Source organism: Anopheles coustani, chromosome 2 (genome assembly GCF_943734705.1).
Source record: "Anopheles coustani chromosome 2, idAnoCousDA_361_x.2, whole genome shotgun sequence".
Classification (NCBI taxonomy): Eukaryota; Metazoa; Arthropoda; class Insecta; order Diptera; family Culicidae; genus Anopheles; species Anopheles coustani.
In genome coordinates this window covers 83,589,057-83,612,133 of record NC_071289.1, presented here as the reverse complement: position 1 = coordinate 83,612,133, position 23,077 = coordinate 83,589,057, and the positions used below count along the sequence as shown (strand labels likewise).

The 23,077-nt window shown below is 42.2% G+C and overlaps 1 protein-coding gene across 1 annotated transcript in view; it reads left to right on the top strand.

Annotated features, from left to right (window-relative positions):
• The window catches only part of LOC131263019 (ankyrin repeat domain-containing protein SOWAHC), a 104,984-nt gene that overhangs the window by 81,068 nt on the left and 839 nt on the right, over positions 1–23,077 (top strand). The window contains exons 8-9 of the mRNA XM_058265144.1: positions 8,362–8,434; positions 13,158–13,247. Coding sequence (XP_058121127.1) covers positions 8,362–8,434; positions 13,158–13,247 — 163 coding nt within the window. The remainder of the gene's footprint in view (positions 1–8,361; positions 8,435–13,157; positions 13,248–23,077) is intronic.

The following is a 23,077-nucleotide window of genomic DNA, read 5'->3' as shown; positions in this document are numbered from 1 at the left end:
TTCCCTCCGAGCAGACTGGTTTGGCGATAAATCCTCTGCGGGCATTAGGATTAAGGTACGATCAAATGCGCACACGTTTGGTGGGCTGCTGGTTTTGTTTTATTTCGTTGCCGTCGTGTTTTTTGTGCGACTCCATGAAAGTATGATGAATTTGTACAAGAAATGAATCGTGTGTGGCTCGGACCGATGCGAAGAAGATGAGGTTTTGATGAATGATCGGTAGAGAAAATACTATCGGCGATATGTTACTTTTTAATATGAACTGATGTACTAATTCCACACCCAAACATTTTTTGGTTTTATTCCTAAACACCATCTGAAGGATTGTACTAAATATTTATTTCAAAAATCATTTCACTTTCTAATTTGATAATTCCTTTTACAATTGTGTCGCAGATCTATCTATGACTTGTAGTTACGTTTGCATTAAAAAAAAATAGACAAATTTTATTCGGCGATAAGAAAAAAGTTAACAAATCTTATTGAATGAAGTAAATTTTATTGTAAAGTTACATTACTTTAGTATTTTGAAAAAATATTACGACAGTCAGTAAGGCGGCCATACGGCACTTGGCCGAAACTTTAGCCATAGTCGAAGTCATATAGGGAAGTTTTTCAGTTGTTGTGTATTTTTCATATCCAATTGCTACTATTGCTTCTTCATATACAATTGTTTGGACTTTAAAATGATGGAATAGGTTCTACCTTTGAGAATTGTCTATATTTTTTCGATTGGTTGTAGTTGAGAGGCATAAGAAGGGTTAGCAGTGTGGAGTATTTCAATTACTCTTTGGGTTTACTGTGGCCAGGTATGTCCAAACCACTGGATCGTACTCTTTATGATGTTTTCTGATAAAGATGCTTCATTCCGGAAAGCCGGAAGTCTTGACAGGAAGAACAGTAGCTTTGTACATAGCCTTCTCGCTGGTTTTTAGCCACGATATGGCGTTCTATGGGAGTTTATGGACCCCAAGCATTTAAAATATACTGTAACAAGCTTTAAAAGCAACATAAAGTACCAGGGTGTTTTACCACTTGTCGCCGTCTGGCTTTAAATAATCTTTGGTCGCGATGAAGCCGGATGAATCAAACGTAGTTGGTTTAATGTTTTGGCCACGGCGGATTCAATTCAAATGATACATTTGTCAAATTGTTTTAAATTTTTAAAAATGCTACTCTTTATTTTGCTTTTAACAGAAAGTTGCTAGCGTTTTCCGTTTTTTCATGAAAAGTCGTTAAAATTAGTCTATTTTTTTTTAATGCAAACTTTATTATACTACAAGAGCCACAAGACATTGGGAGAATCTTAGTTAACTGGACTGAAAACTAACCGGACTAAAATAACTGGAAAACACATTATTTTATTCAGATTTTTGGTATATTTTTAATTGTTTGCCTTGCCGTAGCACGTCATAGCAAACAGCATCTTAAGAAACTTTTCTTTTGGCTGCATCATCTTACTACAGCTTTTAAAATAATATCTTTCTTTTCATCTCTCATTCACTATGCTGGCAAATTTAAATTTTTCTAATTTCTTCGTGAATCTTCGTGAACAGCCTCTCTGGATGAGCCATTGTACCTTGGCGCCGATCGTAAACAAACCGTTGGCATGATCATTTCGCGTAGAAGAAAACTTGCATAAACTTTATAGATGTACTGCTAATCATCTATTCGGGGTACCGTATTTACCCTTGTAAACGATAGGCTAATGACCCATATCGTGTTTTCTGGGACGATGAGCTAATAATTTACCAGATACTCTTTCGCACATAACCTATGCCGCGCTCGAAAGAATGGCCTCTTCATATGCCATTGTGTGTTGTGCCACCGCATTCGTTCTCCTAGGGCTTCGAGGTTTTTCGAAATCGCGAGAACGTTAAATGCATCCCTTCCCAGCGACTGTTTCTTTTCCAGCGCGTGGAAGGGAAAACACTTCTCCACAGATGGCACCGGGCGCTGATCCGGCGGGAAATGCCCATCGGCAACAGTGGCACTGCCACCAGCCAGCAGCAGCACCACCACCACCGCTCACACACATTATCTTAATTGTTTATGTGCGACTAATTTGAATGGCTGTGAAAAATTATGCATGCATATTAATAATTTTTTATTGCCCTATCCTATCCATTACAGAGCGTGGCGAAAAGGGTGGACAGTGGGCCCCGCGGTTCCGACATGATGTTACACTAATATTTTGCCAACCGGGCAGCCACTCCGACTCTCACACCGGCCACCGGACACACACCGCTGTTGGTGTGTGCCGTGCATAAATGCAACGCCAGGAAGCGCGCAATCGTCTCACATTCTAGCGCCACCGAGAACGCGGCATTCCATCGGGGAAATGCATCGTCACCGTGACCTTCGGCGGTGCACTTTCCCGCACCCACACGCGGTTATGTGCATCGACGATTGTGCTTTGCGACCGGCCAGAAAAGGGTCAACCGGACCACTGATATGTTAACTATTGTTCAAGTACGCGTCGCTACGGGCTTCGGGCTGGGGAGAGTGGAGAAAACCGAACGATCATGCTGTACTTTTATGCTGATTGCTTATGGATCGCATAATTTCGTACGACACAACCAAACCGCCGGTACGTGGATTCCGATCCGAACGCTACGATCAAGCGTCGTTTCGGGTTCCCGGTTGGAATTAAAAACTAATTTGTTGAATAAAATTGTTTAATTATTTACCCTCAAGGAATCCTTAATTTTGCGACTCCAAACGATGGTTCGCCCGCTGCGTGCGTCGTGTTGTGCTGCCTGTATTTTTGTTTTTGTGAGCGCTCCCTGGCGCTCTTGTCCGTTGAATTTGTGTGTACGTAGTTTTTTTTTCCAACCCGGATCCTCCTTTTCCCACCGGTGGAGCGTTCGGTGGAGGAAAGTCGTGACTAAATATTTCACTATTTATCTGATATCGGAGGTTTATGGTCTGGCGATACGGCGTCGTCGTCGTCCTTCCGTGGGTGCCCTTGGGTTGCATAGTAAGTGAGTTTTATTTTCTCCTCGGGATTTTATTTTGTTTCTCGTGGCCAACTGGAGGGGGACAAAAAAAACCCCGCGATCGTGTCCAATCGTGGAGCGAAGAATAAATATAACGTGCCGGGACGAACAGAGACGCAAACATCGTGGCAGTAGCATTTGAAAGCTCTACCCAAACACCGAACCACCGATCGCACGGACTCTGCCCATCTTGAGCGGGTTCACCTGTGTGCGGGTTTCAGTTTTTTTTGCTGTGCAGTTTGTTATTTTATTGTTAATTTCTCCCAGGGAGGACATTTTTATTTTGCTTCCTGCAGCCCATCCCCGGGGGGAACGAGCTTTACTACTCTCCTCCCGGATTGACCCGGGCGTGGAAACGTCATGGCTAGGCTTACATCGTTTGTCTGTCGCTCATGTCGAGTCCGATGTCGAGAATTCGCTTTCCTCCACCACTCCCGCCGTCTGTCGGGACCGGGGAATGTTTCACTCGGGCAAAAGGAAGCAGGAACAAAAAAACCGTCGGCGTTGGTAGCTTACTATTTTACCTACCACAAAGTTTCATAACTGTAGCGTGTGCACGATGTGCTTTTTTTATCATATCATACCCTCTTACTGTCCGGCCCGGCCCGCGTTGACCCGCCTGCAGTTCATTGTTGCATTACAATTTACAAGATTGCCACACACGGAGCAGCAAAAACCAACGGCTAACAGCACACAAACACACACACAAAAACACACGCACGTGCTCTGGAGGATCGCGAAACCGTGGGCCGGAATCGGTTGCAATGTAGTTCTCTTTTTTTATTATTGCGCCTACATTCCCTGGTTTCAATGTATGCATTACCCCTCTGATGCCCGTTTAGCGCGAATGTGTTGTGTCATCCGCGGGAAACGTGCCGCAGTTGGATATATTTCACCTGGGGAAAATTATTGCGCAAGCAGCAGTCATCCCTTCAGCAGTGAGAAAGAAGCGAGTGATTTTGGTGACATCTGAGGCAATAACGGCTGGACCAAGGATGAATGTTTACAGTGTGCGAAATCCCAATAAACGCACCACCGTTTCTTTGGATTTCATTTTTTAAAAATATATTTGGATTGCCAGGCCGTATTGTTCGAAATTCTAAATTTACTGTTGATGAACGAAGTATTTTTTTGTATTTTTTTTCTCAGATTACTTTCCCTTTCATCACATTCATTTCGTGAGATTTTCACTGTTGCCTTGTGCCGTGCCCAGTTTAAATGACATGACTTTTTGTATTACAACGGCAAATTCCTAACATCACAGCAAAATATTATTTCAATTCATGATACTAATCACCTTAAAAAATCTACAACAAGTTTGTTAGATATTTCTCAAAAATGTTTAACATGTTGATTATCAATGACGTAAATCCGATCTTGCCAAGAAACTAATATAACATTGCACTAATATAGAAGTAGGCTGTATATAGTAAATGTAAAAATTTATCCTTGTGGATGTTTAGTCTATTTGTTATTCGTTAAAAACAGACCTCGTTATTTGTTTTATGAACAAATTTCATCTCAAAAAATGTTCTTATAGTCAGTGGCAGTCAACGTCAACGTTAAAAACATGATTCAACATTGAAGATTTTACAGGATGGCTAACGATATCTTGCGCCATTCTTCTCTGATGGTTGCTTGGAGATCTCGATCCTCTTCCAAAATGCAAATCCAGTTGAAAAATCGCCTGTCCAAGATTCCTTAGATATTAATGTGGGAAGTAATCCTAAAAAAATAATATAAAACTTCTACCATCAACAGTAAGTTTGGAATTCAACGAAATGGTGGGGCGGTTATAGGAATTATGCGTACTGTATTTTTTAACATTTTTTCGAACGAAGGTTTGATTACTAAATTTTTGCTTTAAAAAAACTTGGCATAGAAAAATTATCTAGTAAAGAAAACGAAAATCTAGAAAAAGTAAGTTAATTAGAAGTCCTTAGTAAGTTGCAAAATAAATGTTCAGTGATAAATCAATTCAATATTGTACGAACATCGTTCCAACAAATACAACATCACCCCCCTCCCCTGATGAAGGATGGACATTTCACGAAACAATCTTCCACTGCACATCAAAGCACCTTCCCATGGCGTGTTTGTGAAGTAAACCAATCTGTAGTGCGCCAGTACGACAGCCGGCAAGGGAATCGCAAACAACACGACACTCGATCCTCCTTACTGCAGAGCTTTTCCCATTCCTGCCCTTCAAATCACCCTGTTCACAACCTGTTTCCACCCGCCCCGGGAGGAGCTTTTTGATTGGAAATTTTCATTTCCCATTTTGTCACCAAACGGTGGTAGTGTAGTGTGCCCCCCGTCCCGGGGCCCCCTTCGCCTGTACACAAAACAATGCAAATAGTGTTTTGTGGGCGCAACATACACATAAAATATTTCATTTATTAAAACGATACCGAACGGATGGCAAACGGAGCGCGGCGGTGAGGGCAAATGAAATGAAAGGTCGGAAAAAGGTGCCGGTAAGCGGAATCTTCCCGTTTGTAAGGCTACGGTTAGATGAATTTGTTTGCCATCAGCCAACAGGAACGGACCGTCATCAACGTTCGAGAGAAGCGACATCCCAGCAACTGAACGTCAAACTATGTATCGACGTGATGAGTGAGTGTTAGATCGACCAACCGAAACCGCCCGATCGACGACAGATATTGGAAGGACTTTGGTAGAGTCGGACAAACATACCACGAAATGGTGGGAAATGGTTGGAAAGCGTCCTGCCGTCTCGGCTTCGGAGACTTCCGGGGAAGGTCCTCGCTCGAAGGAAACATTCGAAGCCCCGTTTCCAATTGATGTTGGAGTTTATTTATTTATGTTTGAATAGCATTCGAACGTGCGACAAGCTCTCTTGTGCATTGCGTCCGGTAAGATTCTCGTTTGCGGGGAGGGAATTGGTGCAACCGGAAGGACGAAGCTTGGAGCAGAATGTTTAGATACACCTCCCTTCCCATCGACACGGTTCGCAGACCAAACACCGAACCCCGGGTGAGGTGAGCATCACCTCCGTTTGATCATCGACTAATAACAAACGAACTCGTGATGCAGAAACTTCCAACTCTGCCTGGCCCTGTGCTAAATAACTGCGAACGGAGATCTATTTCTTCGACTTCGGTGTTCGCATAGTTCTGTTCCAAACGTTGAGACAATGGCACTATTTTCTTACCACTCGGATGGATCCGTCGGTGAGCGTTTTCCTCCCGATCCCGTACGATGTTGGTGGGCGCAACCATTTGTAGCACAGAGATTCCATTCAACCATGGCCGGAACGGGACTTCGGTACATAATCCGTGTATTTTATATACGCCGTTGCGTTATACCGTATCGCTTCCTTGAGCAGAAACACCCCCAACCGGAGGAGGACCGAGGCAGAAGGGTGGCAATCGATTGGAAATTTAAGATTTCATTATAATTTAACCGAAGACATTGCCGCTAATTGCTGTGCGCGATGTTGATTCAGTATCATTTTTCATTTCCTCGCATGGAACTCAACATGTGAAGCATTATGTTTTTACGATAGAGCGGTAGTCCTTTATGTTGGATAAGTTTCACAGGTGGGTTTTGTTACACAACAAAAACAACATCAGGTTAAAGCGTTGTGACTTTTTCCAAACCTTCCTTTATCTACTCCATCTCACTGCGTTATTCGGAACTCAAGTCGACGTTTCATATTTGCTCTCGATAAATAAATCAATGTATGTTTTCACACTAGATTAGCCGCTACATCCTATCTTATTGAATGTGGGGCCCAACCCGCGGCATCGTAGCAAAGATGTTGCCGATCAATAAATCGCGCCCGACGTGTACTGACGGCGACATCTGACGGCGACACACATCCCGGCTCCGGATCGACTTCACGCATCGAATTGCAAACGGAACAGCACGCACGCACAAATTGAATCCTTCCGAAAGCTTTTTCCGGCTCACTCCTTTTTCGGTTCCGTGCGCTGTGTGAAAACTGTGTGTTTCGGGAGTAAACGAACTCCTCGTCCGTCAAAAGAATTGCCACCATTGCGCACCCCCTTCGAATGTTTTATTTTATTTCTTGTTTCATCGCGATTTTATCCCATTTTAAAGTTTTTAATTTCGTTCAATCTTCGATCCCAACCAGCCGGCACCACTAACGGGAGCAAACCGAGTTTTAGGGACGTTACCGGCATGAAAGGGGCCCCTTTCGAGAAGAAGGGTTAGTCGGAAGGGTTTTGCGCGGATCGGCACGAGAAGCGGAAAGGGGCAAGGGAAGGCCAAAAGTGAAATACAGGGAAAAAAGTGATCAGTTCCGCTTATCAAAGGATACGTGACAACATTATAAACATTTGATGCATATGTTGATGTTTACAGCGGATGCGAAACGAACAACATACCCGAACGGTCGTTGACGGCGTTGTATTGAATTTTTCATCAATTGCCATTTTTTGTGCCATTTTTTGTTGCGCTTTTTTTTCCTCCTCCTCCTCTATTGGTTTGCGAAAGTTAAAGTGTTTTTCTCGTTCTGGATGGTTACATTTTTCTATTTTTACCACCACATTTTTATCATTTGGATCCCAACGCGCGCCGTATGCAAACTTACTCCGGTCGAGGTGGACATCGGGCGGCCATGACGATGTTGTTCCCGGTATGCTTTGGACCAGGTTGGGCCAATTTTTGCGTCGCTGCAACTACATCCATTCGGGCCGGAAATCCAATGTTGCATGTTTTCCCGGGGAGTTCACTTTTTTCTCTCTTGTCGTTCTGCATACATATTTTTCATGCTTTCTCCCGCCCGCCGCCGTTTCACTCGATGGTGGCCACACCGTCAAATCGGAACCATCCTGATGCTCGCCATTCTACGTTTCTTTTTTTGCCGCCCCGTTGTGGAATAATTATTCTCTTCCATTCTTCTTCTGCTTCTTTTTGTCGTACTTTCGCCTTGTTGTTTGTTACTTCACAGTTCCCATGATAAAGTTGTCGCAGCGGTTTTCATTCCGCTCAGGGGTCGGGAAATTCACAACCGGGCGAACCGGGTAACTTTTGTCATCTGTCAGTCAAATTTAAAAACGGCCCCCCCTGGTCATGGCAGTGTCAACATTATTTTGCCCAACCTCAGGCCCCTTCGTGCCCCTTAAACCGAACCTGGCGACTTCCAAGCTTGATCTTTAAAGTTACGCTACTCGTCCGGTTTCACGGTTATCAACCCAGTGCCCCGTCCCCTTCGTCGTACGTTTCGGGCTGGAACTAATCAATTACGCAAACGCTGCGAACATCACCGGGATGTAATCGTGATCGGTGTAAATTTTGGTTCTTTTTCTTCCAATTGTGCCGTACTTGGTCTTCTTTGAGCTGTAAGTCATTTTCTATTTCGCCTCTTTTCCAGGGATATACCGCACTTCACATTGCCACGCAGTTTGGCCGGAATGACATTTTCGAGCTCCTGTGTAACGTTTACAGTAAGTATAGAACTTTTCGTTTTCATTGTTGAAGCTGGTTTTGTAATCCTTTCGCTTTGATTTGCCATTTGGGTTATGTGAAAGGCTTCAAAATGCTGTTTCAATAGCTTAATCCGTAAAATTGCATTGATAACCGTAGTTTAATTAGAAACATTTCCTACATAGAGTAAGTGCTAGAGGTGCAATAGTTAAAACATAAAGTCGGAGTTGGTTTAATTTGACTCGTGAACCATTGAGTCAAGTATATTGCTATAACTCATTCATCATGAACAAAACTTAACAATGTTTTATATGATCTGTTTAAAAAAAAACCTTTTACTGCCTATTTGCTGCACTCTGTTGAATACATTGTTTCAACTGAAATCGGTCAAGGATAATTTAAAAATGTTCCAATCGTTTAAATTATCATAATCAAACATTCTTACTTAGAAACTAAGAGAACCAGAGCTTTTGTAACAAATTACGTATGCAAAAGAACGAATAACGTTTGCATTACAAAAAACAAGACAAATTTTAACGACTTTTGATGCAAAACCCGGAAAATGATAGCTCCGTTCTTTTGAAAACAAAATAAACAGTAGCATTTCTTTTACAACTATTCAACAACTTTGCCATTTAAATAGAATACGCCGTGGCTAAAACATTAAACCAACTACGTTTGATTAGATTTATGTTGGAACTTCCAGCTTTCTCGTGGAACGAACTTGTTCGGTGTTGTGAGTAATTTCCAGTGCGCCAAACTCAGCTGATTTGGAGTTTTGACTATTTGGTCACTTATGGAGAAAGGATAAAAATCATTTATATTACAGACAGAAGGAAAAATGGCTTAACCATTCCGTTCTTTGGGCCAAAAGCTCGCTTCAACTCGCCTTACAGCAAAGAAAAAGTTAGACAAGATTTACATTGTTGTACAGATGTGTCGATCAATGACAAAACGGCTCGAAGCATCTGTCAAACATGGTCTCGGAAAATCGCGACAACATGACCATCATGGATGTTGTAGCTTATTTGAAGCTAGACGGCGTCGAGTGGTAAAAAACCTAGTACTTTATGTTCCTTTTGAAGCATGTTGTACTATATTTCAAATGTTTTCTGGTTACTTAACTCGCATAGAACACTATAACGTGGCTTAAAATCAGCGACAATAAAATTCACTTCGTTCAATTAGCTTAGCTAACTGTTTTGTTATTGTCGATGAAAATTTGTCTATTGTTGTTCAAGCAAACGTTATAAACGTATGACAAGGCGTTATATTAACCATTTTGTTCTAAACATTACTTAAGAAATTACAGCTTTTGGTTTTTAATAAAATGGTTAATTTTACTCCGCAGTTGAAAATTACAATAAATAAACGCTTCTTATTCTAACTTTGAGACCGAAAAAAATAGCACAATCCATTCCTAGGCCTCAATTTAGCATCGAGAACATAGTTTCAAGGCCAATTCATTCATAAAAATGTAAATAACAACGCTGACATCGCGGCGATCAGATTGAATGAATCCGTCATGTGTTCGGATATCCGTTCGAGTTCTTACATTCCTCCCCCCATTCGTCCGCCCACTCCCGTCGGCGAGCGGCCAAACAAAGAAAAAGACGGAGAAAGTGATTCCGATCTATAAATCATTCTGATTTGACTGCGCGGTAAACACGCACCATGTTCGATTGGGAATGTTTTTCCCAACCCGCCCCGGGGGCCATTCCCATCCGACCCATCTGGTTCTCGGGCAACCCCAGGCCCCCTCGGCTTTGACGGTGACGACGGCGCGAATGACGTGTCACATCAAATAGAACGACAGGCCGGGTCCTGTCGTCGAGCCGTTCCTCCCCCGCTGAACCTATCTGGACCCCTCCCTCGCCGCAGAAGCCAAGAATGGAGCCGCTATGGAGTACGGCCATTTGGTTCCGGCCGCAAAAGGGTTGCATTTGGGAGGGTTGGGTAACTGGTTCCACTTTCAAGGCATAGGCAGACTGTAAACGGCAATTCGTTTGTCCCCGGGTCGAAATAGATTCCCCCGAAGCCTTCCAATCGGACCACGGGGATCCATCAAAACCGCCCAATCCAAGGTGAGGAGGAAACGCAACGTACGTGCACCCAACAGGAACAGTGTCTTGCCGCCGCGATGTCGTTTGTCGTCGTCCGCTTTTCACGTCACTCACCGAAAGCCGTCGAAAAACAAAGCAAACTAGAGGAAGGCAAGATAAAAGCGAGAGAAGGAAAAAACCAACCAACCTAACCATCGCTTGGGCAGATACAAACGGCGTCGCGGAAGGTTCCGCGGGTGATAAGGAAAATAAATTGATCGATAACTTTTGATTGACAGACGATAACACACACACGCGCGCGGGTCCGCGAGTTCCAAAAAAGCGACCGGTCCATCTCACGATCCAAATATTGCCGCCTTTCGACTGGTGCTGACATTTTGGAGGCGGCCATTCTGAGTCAACTTTTGCCTTTCCCGCCGTCATCCGCCGTTTAAAGCGCGTTTCCTTTTCCCGTCATTAGTCCGAAACACTCTCCCCCCCGGGGTTTTTTTTCTTTTTGGAAGCAAACAAGGCCGAAAAGGTTTTTTTTCGTTTTGGAAGCATCAACACACACACGATCCGCGCGGACAAAGTGACAAAGAAGCGCGCGTCCGAGCGGGCGAAGTGTCTAATCGATCTAACTAACGTGTGTTGTGCCCGGGTGTTCCCTTTCCCCTGTGCCTTCCAGGATGCCACCGAGTGAGGGGAGCTGGGGATGAGGGATGGGGATGGGAGGAGGGACGGTACAGATAACTTTGACAGATCGCGTCGCGGTGTCGCGGTGATCGCCTGCCACGCTACGCGGCCACTCTTAATGAAGCGCGCCAACGGCGTGGAAATTTATCATCGCCAGATATTATCACCGCTGCCGGCAGGAAGGCAGCATCCCATGGCGGGTCCGGAAGGTGGGAAAAATAAATTATCTTCCACATCTCACGGGTCCCCGAAAATTCGAACCAGCGCGCGGCCTTCGCGGGTTAGGGGTGCGTAATCGGCTGTGGCCGATTCGAACACTGATAGCTAGGAAGGTCGGTGGTGGTCGCCAGCGATGGTTAATTATTTTTGGCTTAGGTGATGAATTAATTAGCCCCCAAAGGGGATGTGTCACCTTTCATGCTCTTGCTGGCAACTTTTGGGCGATTATGTGACTCTCCCATCATCGAGCACTATTTGTTAAATAGTTCGAGGATGTTGTCAGATCACGATTAATGAAATGGAATGCAATTGGTATCCGTTTAGAAGGACACTATATTCCATGCCAGTTGGACCCTCTGAATGATGTCACTGGCAGTTATTTTGTCTCAACTTCAATCCAACCTAAGCCAATCGAAACCAAAAAGAAACGAAATACTTATTTTGTACACACTGTTTGAGAAGTAGGAATAACTTTGGTATTGACCTTTTTTTTAAAGAAGGTTGGCAAAATTACGTGCAATTAGAAGAAACATTTTTGAAGAGCTGTATCATTTGTTTTGGTTTTAATGTTTTCTCTTGTTGCTTTTGAATCTTTTTCCTCCTAACACCTAGAATAGATATTACAAAAACCTACTCAATGAAATAATAACCAGTTTAACAAATGTATTCCTGACTATGGATACTGCCTTAAATAAAACTAAATACGATATGTTTTCAATCAGATAAATATAACGATATGGTTTTAGCTTAAGCAAAGAATGAAATTGACAATTGCGTTGTTAAATAAACAAGATAAATGTGGACGCACGACAAGCACATTTGTAAAAACTGGCTTGTTAAGTAAATCTTCTTTTTGCAAAGCTCAAAGTATATTCAAAAAGTTACGATAACGATTTTCCTATTCAATTTTGTTTTTAGTTTATTGAATTAAGTTAGTTGATTCATCATTCTTGTTCGTTCGTTTACAAAATTCTGCATATTTCGCATAAGAAAACCTTTCATATAAGATTTGATTAAAAAATAACTAAAATATTAGTAAACAGTATGTCAATTTTATGAAAGAAGATAAATTTTGCAGTTTGATAATACGGTTTCCAATTTTTTTAAATGAGGTTTTAGGCAAAGGAAAGACAAACTGCGTTATTAAAAAAACAAGATAAATATGAACGTACGAAAAGCACATACAAAACGTGAAAACTGTTTTTGTTAAGTGAATCTTTTTTTACAAAGCTAAAAGTACATCCATAAAGTTACGGTAACGATTTTCTTATTCAATTTTGTTGTTGGTTCATTTTCTTTCTTAAAGCCAACATTGCTCTAACCGCCTTTTTTGTTCTTAGGCCATTTCCTCCCTACAATTAGGCCTTATCACGGGCTTTCTCAGTTTTAATTTTGTTGTTAGTTTTTTTAATTTTATTTAGTTGATTCGTCATTCTTGTTCGTTCGTTTATAAATTTCTACATCTTTAACCATCGGAAAACCTTTCATACAATATTTGATTTAAAAATAAATATAACATAAGTAAACAGCATGTCAATTTTATGATAGAAGATAAGTTTTGCAGTTTGACAATACGGTTTCCATTTTTTTTTAATTGCTCAATGTTTCTCATTGAAGTCATTAACTTTGTTATGTATAGATTTAAGCAATCTTGTAGTAGTCTTTGTGAGTGTTACTTTTGTGTTTATAAATTAAGAACAACAAGAACAAACTAATTTGCTAAAGGTTTTCAAGTCGTTAGCATTTTTTTAAATATTTTTAACGTTCGTTTATCCCTACGTCACAGAGGCCGACCGCGACGTGTTCGACTGGAGCGGCAAGAAGCCGCTGGAGTACCAGAAGCAGATGACGAGCGTGTCCGCGTCGACGTACAGCAGTGAGTATGAACGTAAACTGTCCAAGCACGAGAAGTTCTTCACCCTTCCCTCGAAGACGCTCTCGCCGCTGACGCGCGGTGGCACGTTTATGCGCCGAAAGCGCCGCCAGCGGCCATCGACCACGGACCACGCGACCCTGCAGACTTTTGTAGAAAGTTTCATCTCCCCGGCCCCGGGCGGCACTCCTCCCTCCCAGGCCACCGGGGTCGCTGCCGATACCAATAACAACAGCCGCAATAGCAGCAGCACCCCCAACAACCCCACCGCCACTAGTAGCAAAACTACCACTACCACTAAACACTCCGCTTCCCCTAACGCTTCCACCGGTTCGGAGGGTGGCCAGTTGAACCGCCGGAACCGATCGCAGCAGAGCTTCTTCCGCAAGAAGCGAAATGCGACCAATATTGTCTAACCGTTGGACTCTTCCGTCCGTTTATCTATTAACACCGAGCTTTCCCGTACCGTTTCGTATTTTTTTTTTCTGAACTTCCAACCAACAGTATTCGAATGCCTTCGGTTCTGGGGTGTATTATAAATGCATTTGTATTTTGCTTTATTATCGGACCGAGTTGGTGTTATCCAAAGGGACACAAAACGTTTGATTATGTAAGATGCATGATAATGTAACGCACGCGATTTCATTTCTTCCAATTGGAATTTCTCTTGAAAATAAATTGTTTAACCGCATGCCTTCATTTACATTTGGTTCTTAAGAAATTTTCCTTTTGTTTTTAATTTTCTTCCTAGTGTTAACAGTTTTCAGCATCTTCCGTACTTATAAGGATACTATTTTTCGGTTCCTACTATTTATTAATTAACCTCCTCACTTCACTCTAGATCGCTTGTTTATTTCCTCCTTTGGCTCCCTTCACGGTTCGTAAGTTCTTGTTTTCACTATTCTTCTGATTTGTATTCGAAACTCACACAGTTAAATTCCGGTTAAATATTAAATTATTTTATCAAATTTAAATATGTTGGCACTGTTTTCCATCCATGATCGCCGTTTTGGGATTGTGGCCGCGTGCTGCTAGCTCCATTCGCACGCTTGCATGCCCGGTATGCATTCGCACAATGGGGGCTTATCATTTTTTAATTAAAATCGCTCAGAAACTGGAACCGATCAGGGATGCACAACCACACACACACAAACACACCAACCAATTGGGGCGAGAAAGTAGCAAAAAAAAAAGAAAAATTTGAATGCATATCGCGTTCGCGCTCGCGAGTGTGCGCACCACTCTAGGATCTTGATATTGAGTGGCTGCACTTTAATTGCATTCTAGCGTTTGCCTTTTTCTTCGGGGTAAGCCGAACCCTATGGGGTGCGGTAATTAGTTTAGCACAACAGCGCCCGGATAGCCGGAGAGATACAATGTGTTTCTCGGCGTGCGTTTGTGTGAACCACACGGCTTGGTCAATCGATGGCGGGGAGAAATGACCGATGAAAAGGGCTTTTAAAATATGCATACCAAACACAAGCTGCTCGTTAATGTTAGCTCCCATTTTTTCTTCTTTTCCTTTCCTTGGTTTTGATGTAACATGGGAAACCAGTATAACGACGGTTATCGTCACGATGATAGTGTAGCCGCATCGCTTCGGACGATGTTTTGGTGCCCCATATTTTAAAAATTTACGCGTTATGAAAACGCAACCAATTTTCTCAATTTGTACTCCACTGTAAGCGCCCGGTTGCGGTTGTGCTACCGTTTTGGACAGCGGTTGTTCCGATGCAGTTGGTTGTTGTTGCACCGTTCTCGTTTGTCCGTTCCGAGGGATGATCTTACTTTAATCAGCTTAGTAATTGAATGATTATGTTGCTCACATGAAGTTATTGCTAAGTTAAAGGGCTCCAGAGAGACAACCATCAACGAAAACAGATGCGCCGTGGCACTTAATCTTTGCTTTATTTACACACTTTTTCACTTCCGTTGACTGCTCTTTTAATTTCGTTCACACTCTTGTATTCGTCTTTACGTTTTTCTTTTCGTATCTTTAATGTTTGCTCTAATGTACGATCATATCTTTTTCTTTGTTGTTTCCTCTTGTCTTTTACCGAATTTTACATTTACGTTTATCTCTGTTGATTGTACGGTGTTACTAGCATAAGTTTTATCGCCAGCCAAACACACCAATGTGCCGGCACATTCAGCACACGTTTATAATCCCTAGCGTAGAGTATTTTTTCCCCCTTACACCGCCTAATACTCCGATATTGGCCATTAGCGGAGTGAAGGAAAATGGCAAGAAACAAAAAAACATAACGGAAAAACCAAATCTGCCGCCACACGCATCCTTCCCAGCACACACACACGGACCCGGCCCGATCCGAGGCACACAGTAATGTTTAATTAAAATTCATACGCCTCTATTTTTCTCTTCCTCTCCTTATTTGCATTCTAATCAACGTACGTTCCCAACCCAACCCTTCCCACCAACGTGTGGCCCACCGCGTGATCTTGCCAACACCACCAACATTCGCGATGGCGGCGCACAACCTCATCGCTACCATGGCGGGACATTTGCCCCTTCGTCCGCCCACGCGCAAAACGGCATGTAATCCTCGAATACCACCGGGGGAAAAAAACCCCGATTCCTCGACTTCGTCGCTAAATCCTGCCGCGGTTCTAATAATCTTGCCCACCAACTCCCCGCCCCAACGCCACGATCGGCGAAATACGCCATCTTCGCCAACCCCGCCGGGATACGGTGAACGCAAATTGAACGGCGCAGAAATTCAAGCCATGCGATTACAGGCAGTTAACAGTGGTTTCTCCACCTGGCACGCCCTGTCGTCGCCCTGGAGGCAAGTGTTTTCGATAATCCTTTCCGTGTACTTATCTTTTTACAGCCTTATATGTGTGTGTCTGTGTTGTTTTTTTCTTTTTTGTGTGCACTTACGTAATATGCAGTGCCAATGGCTTAAGTTTCTCTTGTTTCTAGTAATGTTCCTGTTCGTTTTCACTTTCGATCAAAACACAAAAATTAAAATTGTTGCCTAACTAAAACCGACACGCTTTTGCTAGCATCAAATTGGCATGTTCTATGCGCTAATGCGGCAGGCTTAAGTCTTTTGTTTTCTAATAATTTTTTTTAATGGTTGTCTTTTCTAATTTCTCGTATTTTTAAAACGTAAAACAATATTTATTCCAGTTGTTTCTGTTGTTTAATTGATAGCACTTTCGCATGATTTTTTCCAAAATCAAGTATTTGTTTCCATCTTTTTGATTTGTTAACCGTTCAAGTTGGAACGAGTTTTAAGCAACGTTATACTTTTACATGTTGACTGCCAAACGGTTTCAGCACACTTTTTTAGTACAATTTTTCTTGATAAAATTTATTTATAACATTTATTAAACCAACGGTTTTCGTAGGCGTAGCTTTCCAAAGAATTAGTTTAATATTGCTATAGTTTTTATGTTGCATTTTCATTTATTTGTGTGGTAAATACTGTTTTGAACTAATGACAGCTGGCTATTAAAAATGATAGACATGCCAGTCAATGGATTGAATATCCCCAATTGCCCAGGTCAAAGGAATCAAATCGAATAGATAGTTTTTTTTAAACTTATTACGTTCTGTTTTAACTATTTCTCAATTTTATTTCTGCCTTCATCATTACATTACGTCCAAATGTAATGTAATTGTTATCTGCATCTGTTTTGCATACAAACATTGACTCTCGTAAACGTTACGATCAAGTATTTTCAACATAAACATCTCACTCATCGTAGATCAATGCCTGCGAAATAGCCAAATATATGCTAAAACACCTCTCGGTGTCTCATATGACACATTCATCTCCCGTTTCTCGCTAGTATTTAAGTGTCCTCATGTTGCTTCAACCTGAAGCACAACCAGCTTGCAGCTGGTAGAACGAAAAAAAAGGAAAAAGAAACAAGCATTTTAGTTATTTATTTCCTCCGATCAGCGATGATGGACATAAACATCGATAACTATATTTCACACTGCTCCCGTTTCGCGGGACATCTTTTATGCTTGGTTGTCCTGGTTTGCTATTAACGTCAATTAATAAAGTACGTGACTTCATTGCGGCTCTAGCAGCATCTCACACGCGGTGTGTGCCGCACACGTATTCAAATTATGCCATCACCTTGCAACATTGATGGCACATGTTCATGTTAATCACTAGTAAAAGCCGTCACGTCGCGATAATAATAGACAGCCAGGAGGATGGCAAGATGCAAAGCAATCGCGTCTGCGTTTAGGCTCTACTCTATGCTCGCGGTAAAGGCTGCATCCTTCTGGCGTCCGCGGGTTGTATAATAATCTACGATCGCATCCGAGCGACCTGCTATCCCACACGAACACGTCCGCCGAACAACAGCTTGCGACTTTCTCCCTAATGATTGACAGTTGTGTCACCGCCGAGCGATCGGTCGAGCGACACATTTCGCGACGTCCTTCCTTCCATCAGCTGGCCTGTGGAACGGTGTACGTGCCCGTGCCCGTGTTTAATTTATCTGAATATCCATTATCAATTTACCACCGCGTGTTGTGATCGCGTTTCGACTCGCATATGACACACACGACACATTAACGATCGCCGCACGGGAAACACCACCTGACCTGGGCCATGACGGTGAGGGGGAGGGGAGCTGTTAAAGGTGTCCATTGACCAGAACTGAACCTCGCGAACAGCTCAAACCTCTTTCCGTCCACTTCCTTATCCCTCGATGACGAGGTCCTTGTGGGGGGTTTCTTTCCGTCAACGTCACGGTAATTGTTTCGCTGAAGATGTGCCAATGGCCCATAAGAGGGAGAGAGAGATAGTTCAGTTCCCCTTTGGGAACATAAAACACACACACACCGGATGTCGGTCACGCACGGCTGCCCTTCAGAACAAAACCGAAACTGACCTTATCGGTACGCGAAAAACGTTATCACCGGCAACCAATTCGTCAACTGCTTTATGCGTCGAAGCAAAACAGTACTGAAAAAGAAATTTAATAATAATTTACAATGGGAAAAACAGGACTTTACCGAACCCGCAGGAAAGGAAACTAGTATAAACAAAACCAGGACTTAAGCAAGGAAACCCCAAACACAACCGTACAGTCGGACGTAACGACCGATATGTAAATGTCCTCCCGGGGGGGAGAGAAACCGGTACATTCACGCACATATGCGTATATGAGGCCTTTCCCCCCTTCCTTTTCGTGAGTCCAATTATGCTCGGATGCAAGTCTGTTGCCTTCATTTCTTATCGCGGTTTGTTTTCGAGGTTGTTTGGTTTCCTCCTTGGTTTTGCAACTCGTCGTCGTCGCCGTCATCGTCGTGTGTGCAATTAATGCTTTTCCGGTGCGGTTTAAACGCACTCCTCGTATGCTTGCTCCTGGCCAGCCGGGCCCAGACGATGGGTGAAGGGATCGGGGTGTGGAGTGTGGTGCCTGGTGGCCACCGCGGACAGCAAAGTTCATGTTGACGAGGTCGCAAAAACACTTAACCCACCACACTTATTATAAACTCGGTTTCGCGGTCGAAAACCGAAGCGAACCGAGAGAGAGAGAGAGAGAGAGGGGTACGTCTTAATTCCTAGTTATGTTTCTTCGGTTTAATTTACAGTCTGTGGGGTTTTTTTGTTTTCATAATTTCCTTCGCCCGACAGAGATCCAGAAAACACAGTGTGCACACTGTTGCGTGGTGTGCTTTGGGCGCGAGTAAACGAAACCCTAATTTTATGCTCAATTGGACTCGCGAGCCATACCCCATTCCGACCATTCGGCTTTATCGTCGGCACGATCGCAACGCATTGATGATCGATTCGATGCGCCTTCCCGGTAAATGGGCACGTGCAGGAATTGTGCAAAAACAAACACTAGCTTTCCACCTTTTGCCGAGGAAGAACCGGGATGTTGTTGGCGAGTTGTTGGTGGTGGGATGGATGAAATGTAGCACACGACGATGGAACCGTATTGCTTCAAACGGTGTCGATGCGTCACGTCAACATGAGCGCAGAAATGACTACATACGGCACCTTGGGATAAATGACACCGTCTCAAATATGCACATCATGTAATGTGTCGACGCCGTGGAATGGATTTGCTGCAAGGAGTCACTCTCCGGTAGGACATGCGAGCCTGAGCTGAACAATCGATTAACCGGTCGGTAACGGTCAGAACATGTGCTTACCGACACGTGGTAGACAGTTGGAGGGGAGGGGATCGTATGGGAGGGCTTCACGTGAGAAAAGGCATGTAATATTGCATACTTGCATTGAAACAAAGTGTATAATTTGTTAAGAGTCAATGTATCAAATGTTTTTGTGTTACTTTTTTAAGTGTATCAAACTTTGAAAATGTAACAATTGAGTGTATATTCATTGGGCAGAAATCATTGGATCCATTGGACTGAAATACCAAGAGATTGCATAATTAAATCAAATGATTTTAAATTGAAAGACTCTTGGAATTTAGAATTACATAAAAGATACTATTTGGCCTTTGGACATGGTGTAAATAATAAATCGATACCATTTAGCACTAGAACTCTAGTCAAAATTACTGGTTTTCAATCAAATTTTTTTCGTAAGGTTAAACAATTCTACCAAATGTTAAAAGATGGCTTTCACACATCCAATGGAATGTTAATTTTTATGTATTCAAAAATAAAATTTTCTTTTAATTTTGAATATAAATCGCGGTAATATATTTTGAATATAAAAGCGTCAAAATCGCGATAGGTCTAGTGTTACATTAAAGAAAAAATAAATTTATGCTTCAACATACAAAAGGGAAAAGACATTTATCTGAATAATTTTACAGAAAAATTACTTTTACATAATAGAAAAGTTGCAAAAACATCGAATCCTCCATCAAACAGGTTTTGTAGAAATTGGCTAACTGAATTGGAATAAAAATGAAAATGATTCTTTGAGCAAAGACATCTACAGCAAAACACGACACACGTTTTTCAAATCGATTTGTTACCAAATAACAAAGAAAAAATGCTGAAATGATAGGTCGTTCAAACCTAACAAAAATGTGATAAAATGTACGTGTTCGACAAAGAAAGATTCATGGAGTAAAGTCCATCCGAATGGATAAAAGAGGTTTCAATACGATGGAATGCATAACATGAATGTAAGTATGTTAATTACAAACACTCTTTCCAATGCATAAGCATTATCAGGTTGGCTACCTTCCATTTTTTGTTTCATTTAACTTTTCTTGTTGAAGCATTTCGTTGAACCAGTTTCGTTCGTTCAACCAGTTCTAAAAATTAAAACAAAAAGTATCGGCGCAACACAATTTCCCCTTTTTGTTAGCTTATCAGCAAGATAGTACATTTGTTATTTCACCTGAACCATTTGTGATTTTGTTTTATACGTACTTTTCTTCTTCACACATGATACCTACTGTTACATTTCCGATCGTAATCTTACGATTGCTCGCACGATAAGGAATCACATTTAATTTTATGATACCTACAGTTCGGTTCGACAGTGAATAAAAACGAACCAAAGTAAAGTAATTGTTTTCCGGCTCGTCGATGGAACTGCAATCGACACATGTACAAAACATACAAGAAAAGGAAACCACAAATAGAACAACCTTACTTGATAGGAAAAAAATACAATACACTTGAAGCTGTTTCACGTGTGAAAACTGGACAAGAAAAGCCTCCCCCCAAATTGTGCTCCCCAAAAGCAAAAAAAAAACTCAGGTCTGTCCAACAAAACGGCATATTCCGAAGCGATTGTAGCCGGTATCTTCTCACATGGGTAATTTTTTTTAATGTTTCGTATTGTTTATTTCCCGAGAGAGTATCACTTCGACTACAGCAGCACACAAAACAGCAAAAGTCGGAATGTGTTGATTTGTTTGCAGCTCTCTCTCACTCTCTCGGTGCAATTGCGGTGCAGATTGCGGGCTGCGCGGACGGATTAAGCGCTCGCGCCCCCAGCTTGGATGGATGTTGGACAAATTGTAACATTTGTAGTCGTTTACTAAATAACAAAGGCAAAAAAACCCCTAACAAAACATACCCCTGTAAACACACACACACACACACACATGGAGGAGGTTCCGAGAAAACTTTCTGGCAAACATGGCGTCGGCTTCGAGTCGTGGAAAGGCTAACTGGAGAGCAAAAAAAAAAAGGAAACGGCGGATTACACTCGCATCGATGGCTTACGCATTTAATTGTAGTGTGTTTCAAATTCAATGGCGGATTGGGTGGGTTGCAAAAAAGACCAAACCAAAAAAAAAAACAACCCCGAACTGAACAAAAAACCTTACACAATCCCAGCCCGCCTTTTTTATGACTCGTTTGTCTTAATCCGCCTTCAACCTCGGATGTACATACTTTGAAGCATGGAAGCACGAAAAAAAGCTCCCTCGCCAATTATGGTGGGGGGGGAGGAGGGTGGTTTATAATAAGTAGATTAAAGCTCAGATAATCACATCTCGCATGCGCACGCCTAGTGCCTTTCCCTTTCCCATTTTTTTTTTCTTCATTTCATTCCACCCCAATCGAGGGGCGGGTTTTTGCTGGTAGGGGTTTGTGAATATGGCGCGCCGCCTTTTGGTTGGTTCGCGTTTTCCTCCCCAAGTCACCTACTTCAAGAAGGAGGTGAAGGAGGGGGTGGTAAACAAAAGTAGTGAGACGGGGGACTTAATCCATGTACGCGATTTTCTTTTTTCCTATACCACAAACACCTCTTTCTTGGAGCTCGTCTTTGAGCTCTCCATGCAACGTTATTGTGAGCCACTTTTTAACGGACGATTTCTGCGTGCGTCTAGTTTTTAACGCCCCAGCCCTGCGAAAGCGAGAAAGTTAGATACTCGACGTTGCTTTGAAATATAGCAATGGAAAGGGATAAGATAAGCTAAACCCCGTAAAAGAAGCGATACCGTTCATTCCAACCACTATCATGTGCACCCTTCTCGAAGCAAAGATCGCCAGAAGGTGCGAAGTTTTCCGAAGGGGCGAGGTGGAAACGTGCAAAGAAAAACTTCCCATCCAGTGTTTAAACCAGAGAGACGGGGTGCAAGAAGCTATCCATTGAGTAATGAATGGAACGGCATTACGGTATGGGTGCTCCAATAAAACATTTGCATCGTGCACAAAGTGTAGCCAATCCGGGCTAGCGATATCTGTTACACTCCGGTGCACTCCTTCGCTGGCCGATGTGTTAGTTCCCTTAATCTAATAACACAGAATGTTGCAGTTAAAATGATAAACTTGAGGGAATTGGGTTCCACATCAGACGTTTGCGATTCTGTACAGGTTTGATTATGATGTCGCAGTGTTTTGTATTTACTTGTTTATTCGTTCTGTTGTATGCATTTTGAGTTTTGTGGTTATTTATTTTTGTAATGAAAAATTCGGTCATTCCAAGCCATACGTTACTTCATAGTGTTACAATGTTTTGTTCTTCGTTTTTTGTGAAGTTAACAGTTGTGTTGCTTGTTTCTTGGTTTTATCTTTTGATAATCATTTCTTTTATGTTTTGTCCACTTGTTTAAAGCAATTAATGCATTATTATCTTTTTTATATTATTTATCTGCATTAAAAAACATAGTTGTTCTATCTTTCTGAGTTTTTGTTACTTTTCCTTTATTTTTTTTCTCCTTTTGTAAAGTAAAAATTCCTTTGTGTTGTTTACATCGATGAGTTTTATTTCGAAAATGACTTCTCGTAAGATTTATTCTCCTTTGTTGCATGCCTTTATCAATTCAGTAATTCTTTCTATTAACAATTATTCGATCCGAAACCCCAGTTGTAGATTAATCATTCCTCGATGCTGCTGTTTTTTTGTTGGCTGCTCCTACTGTTAACTCCTTTCTTTAACAGGTTCTCTTTTTAA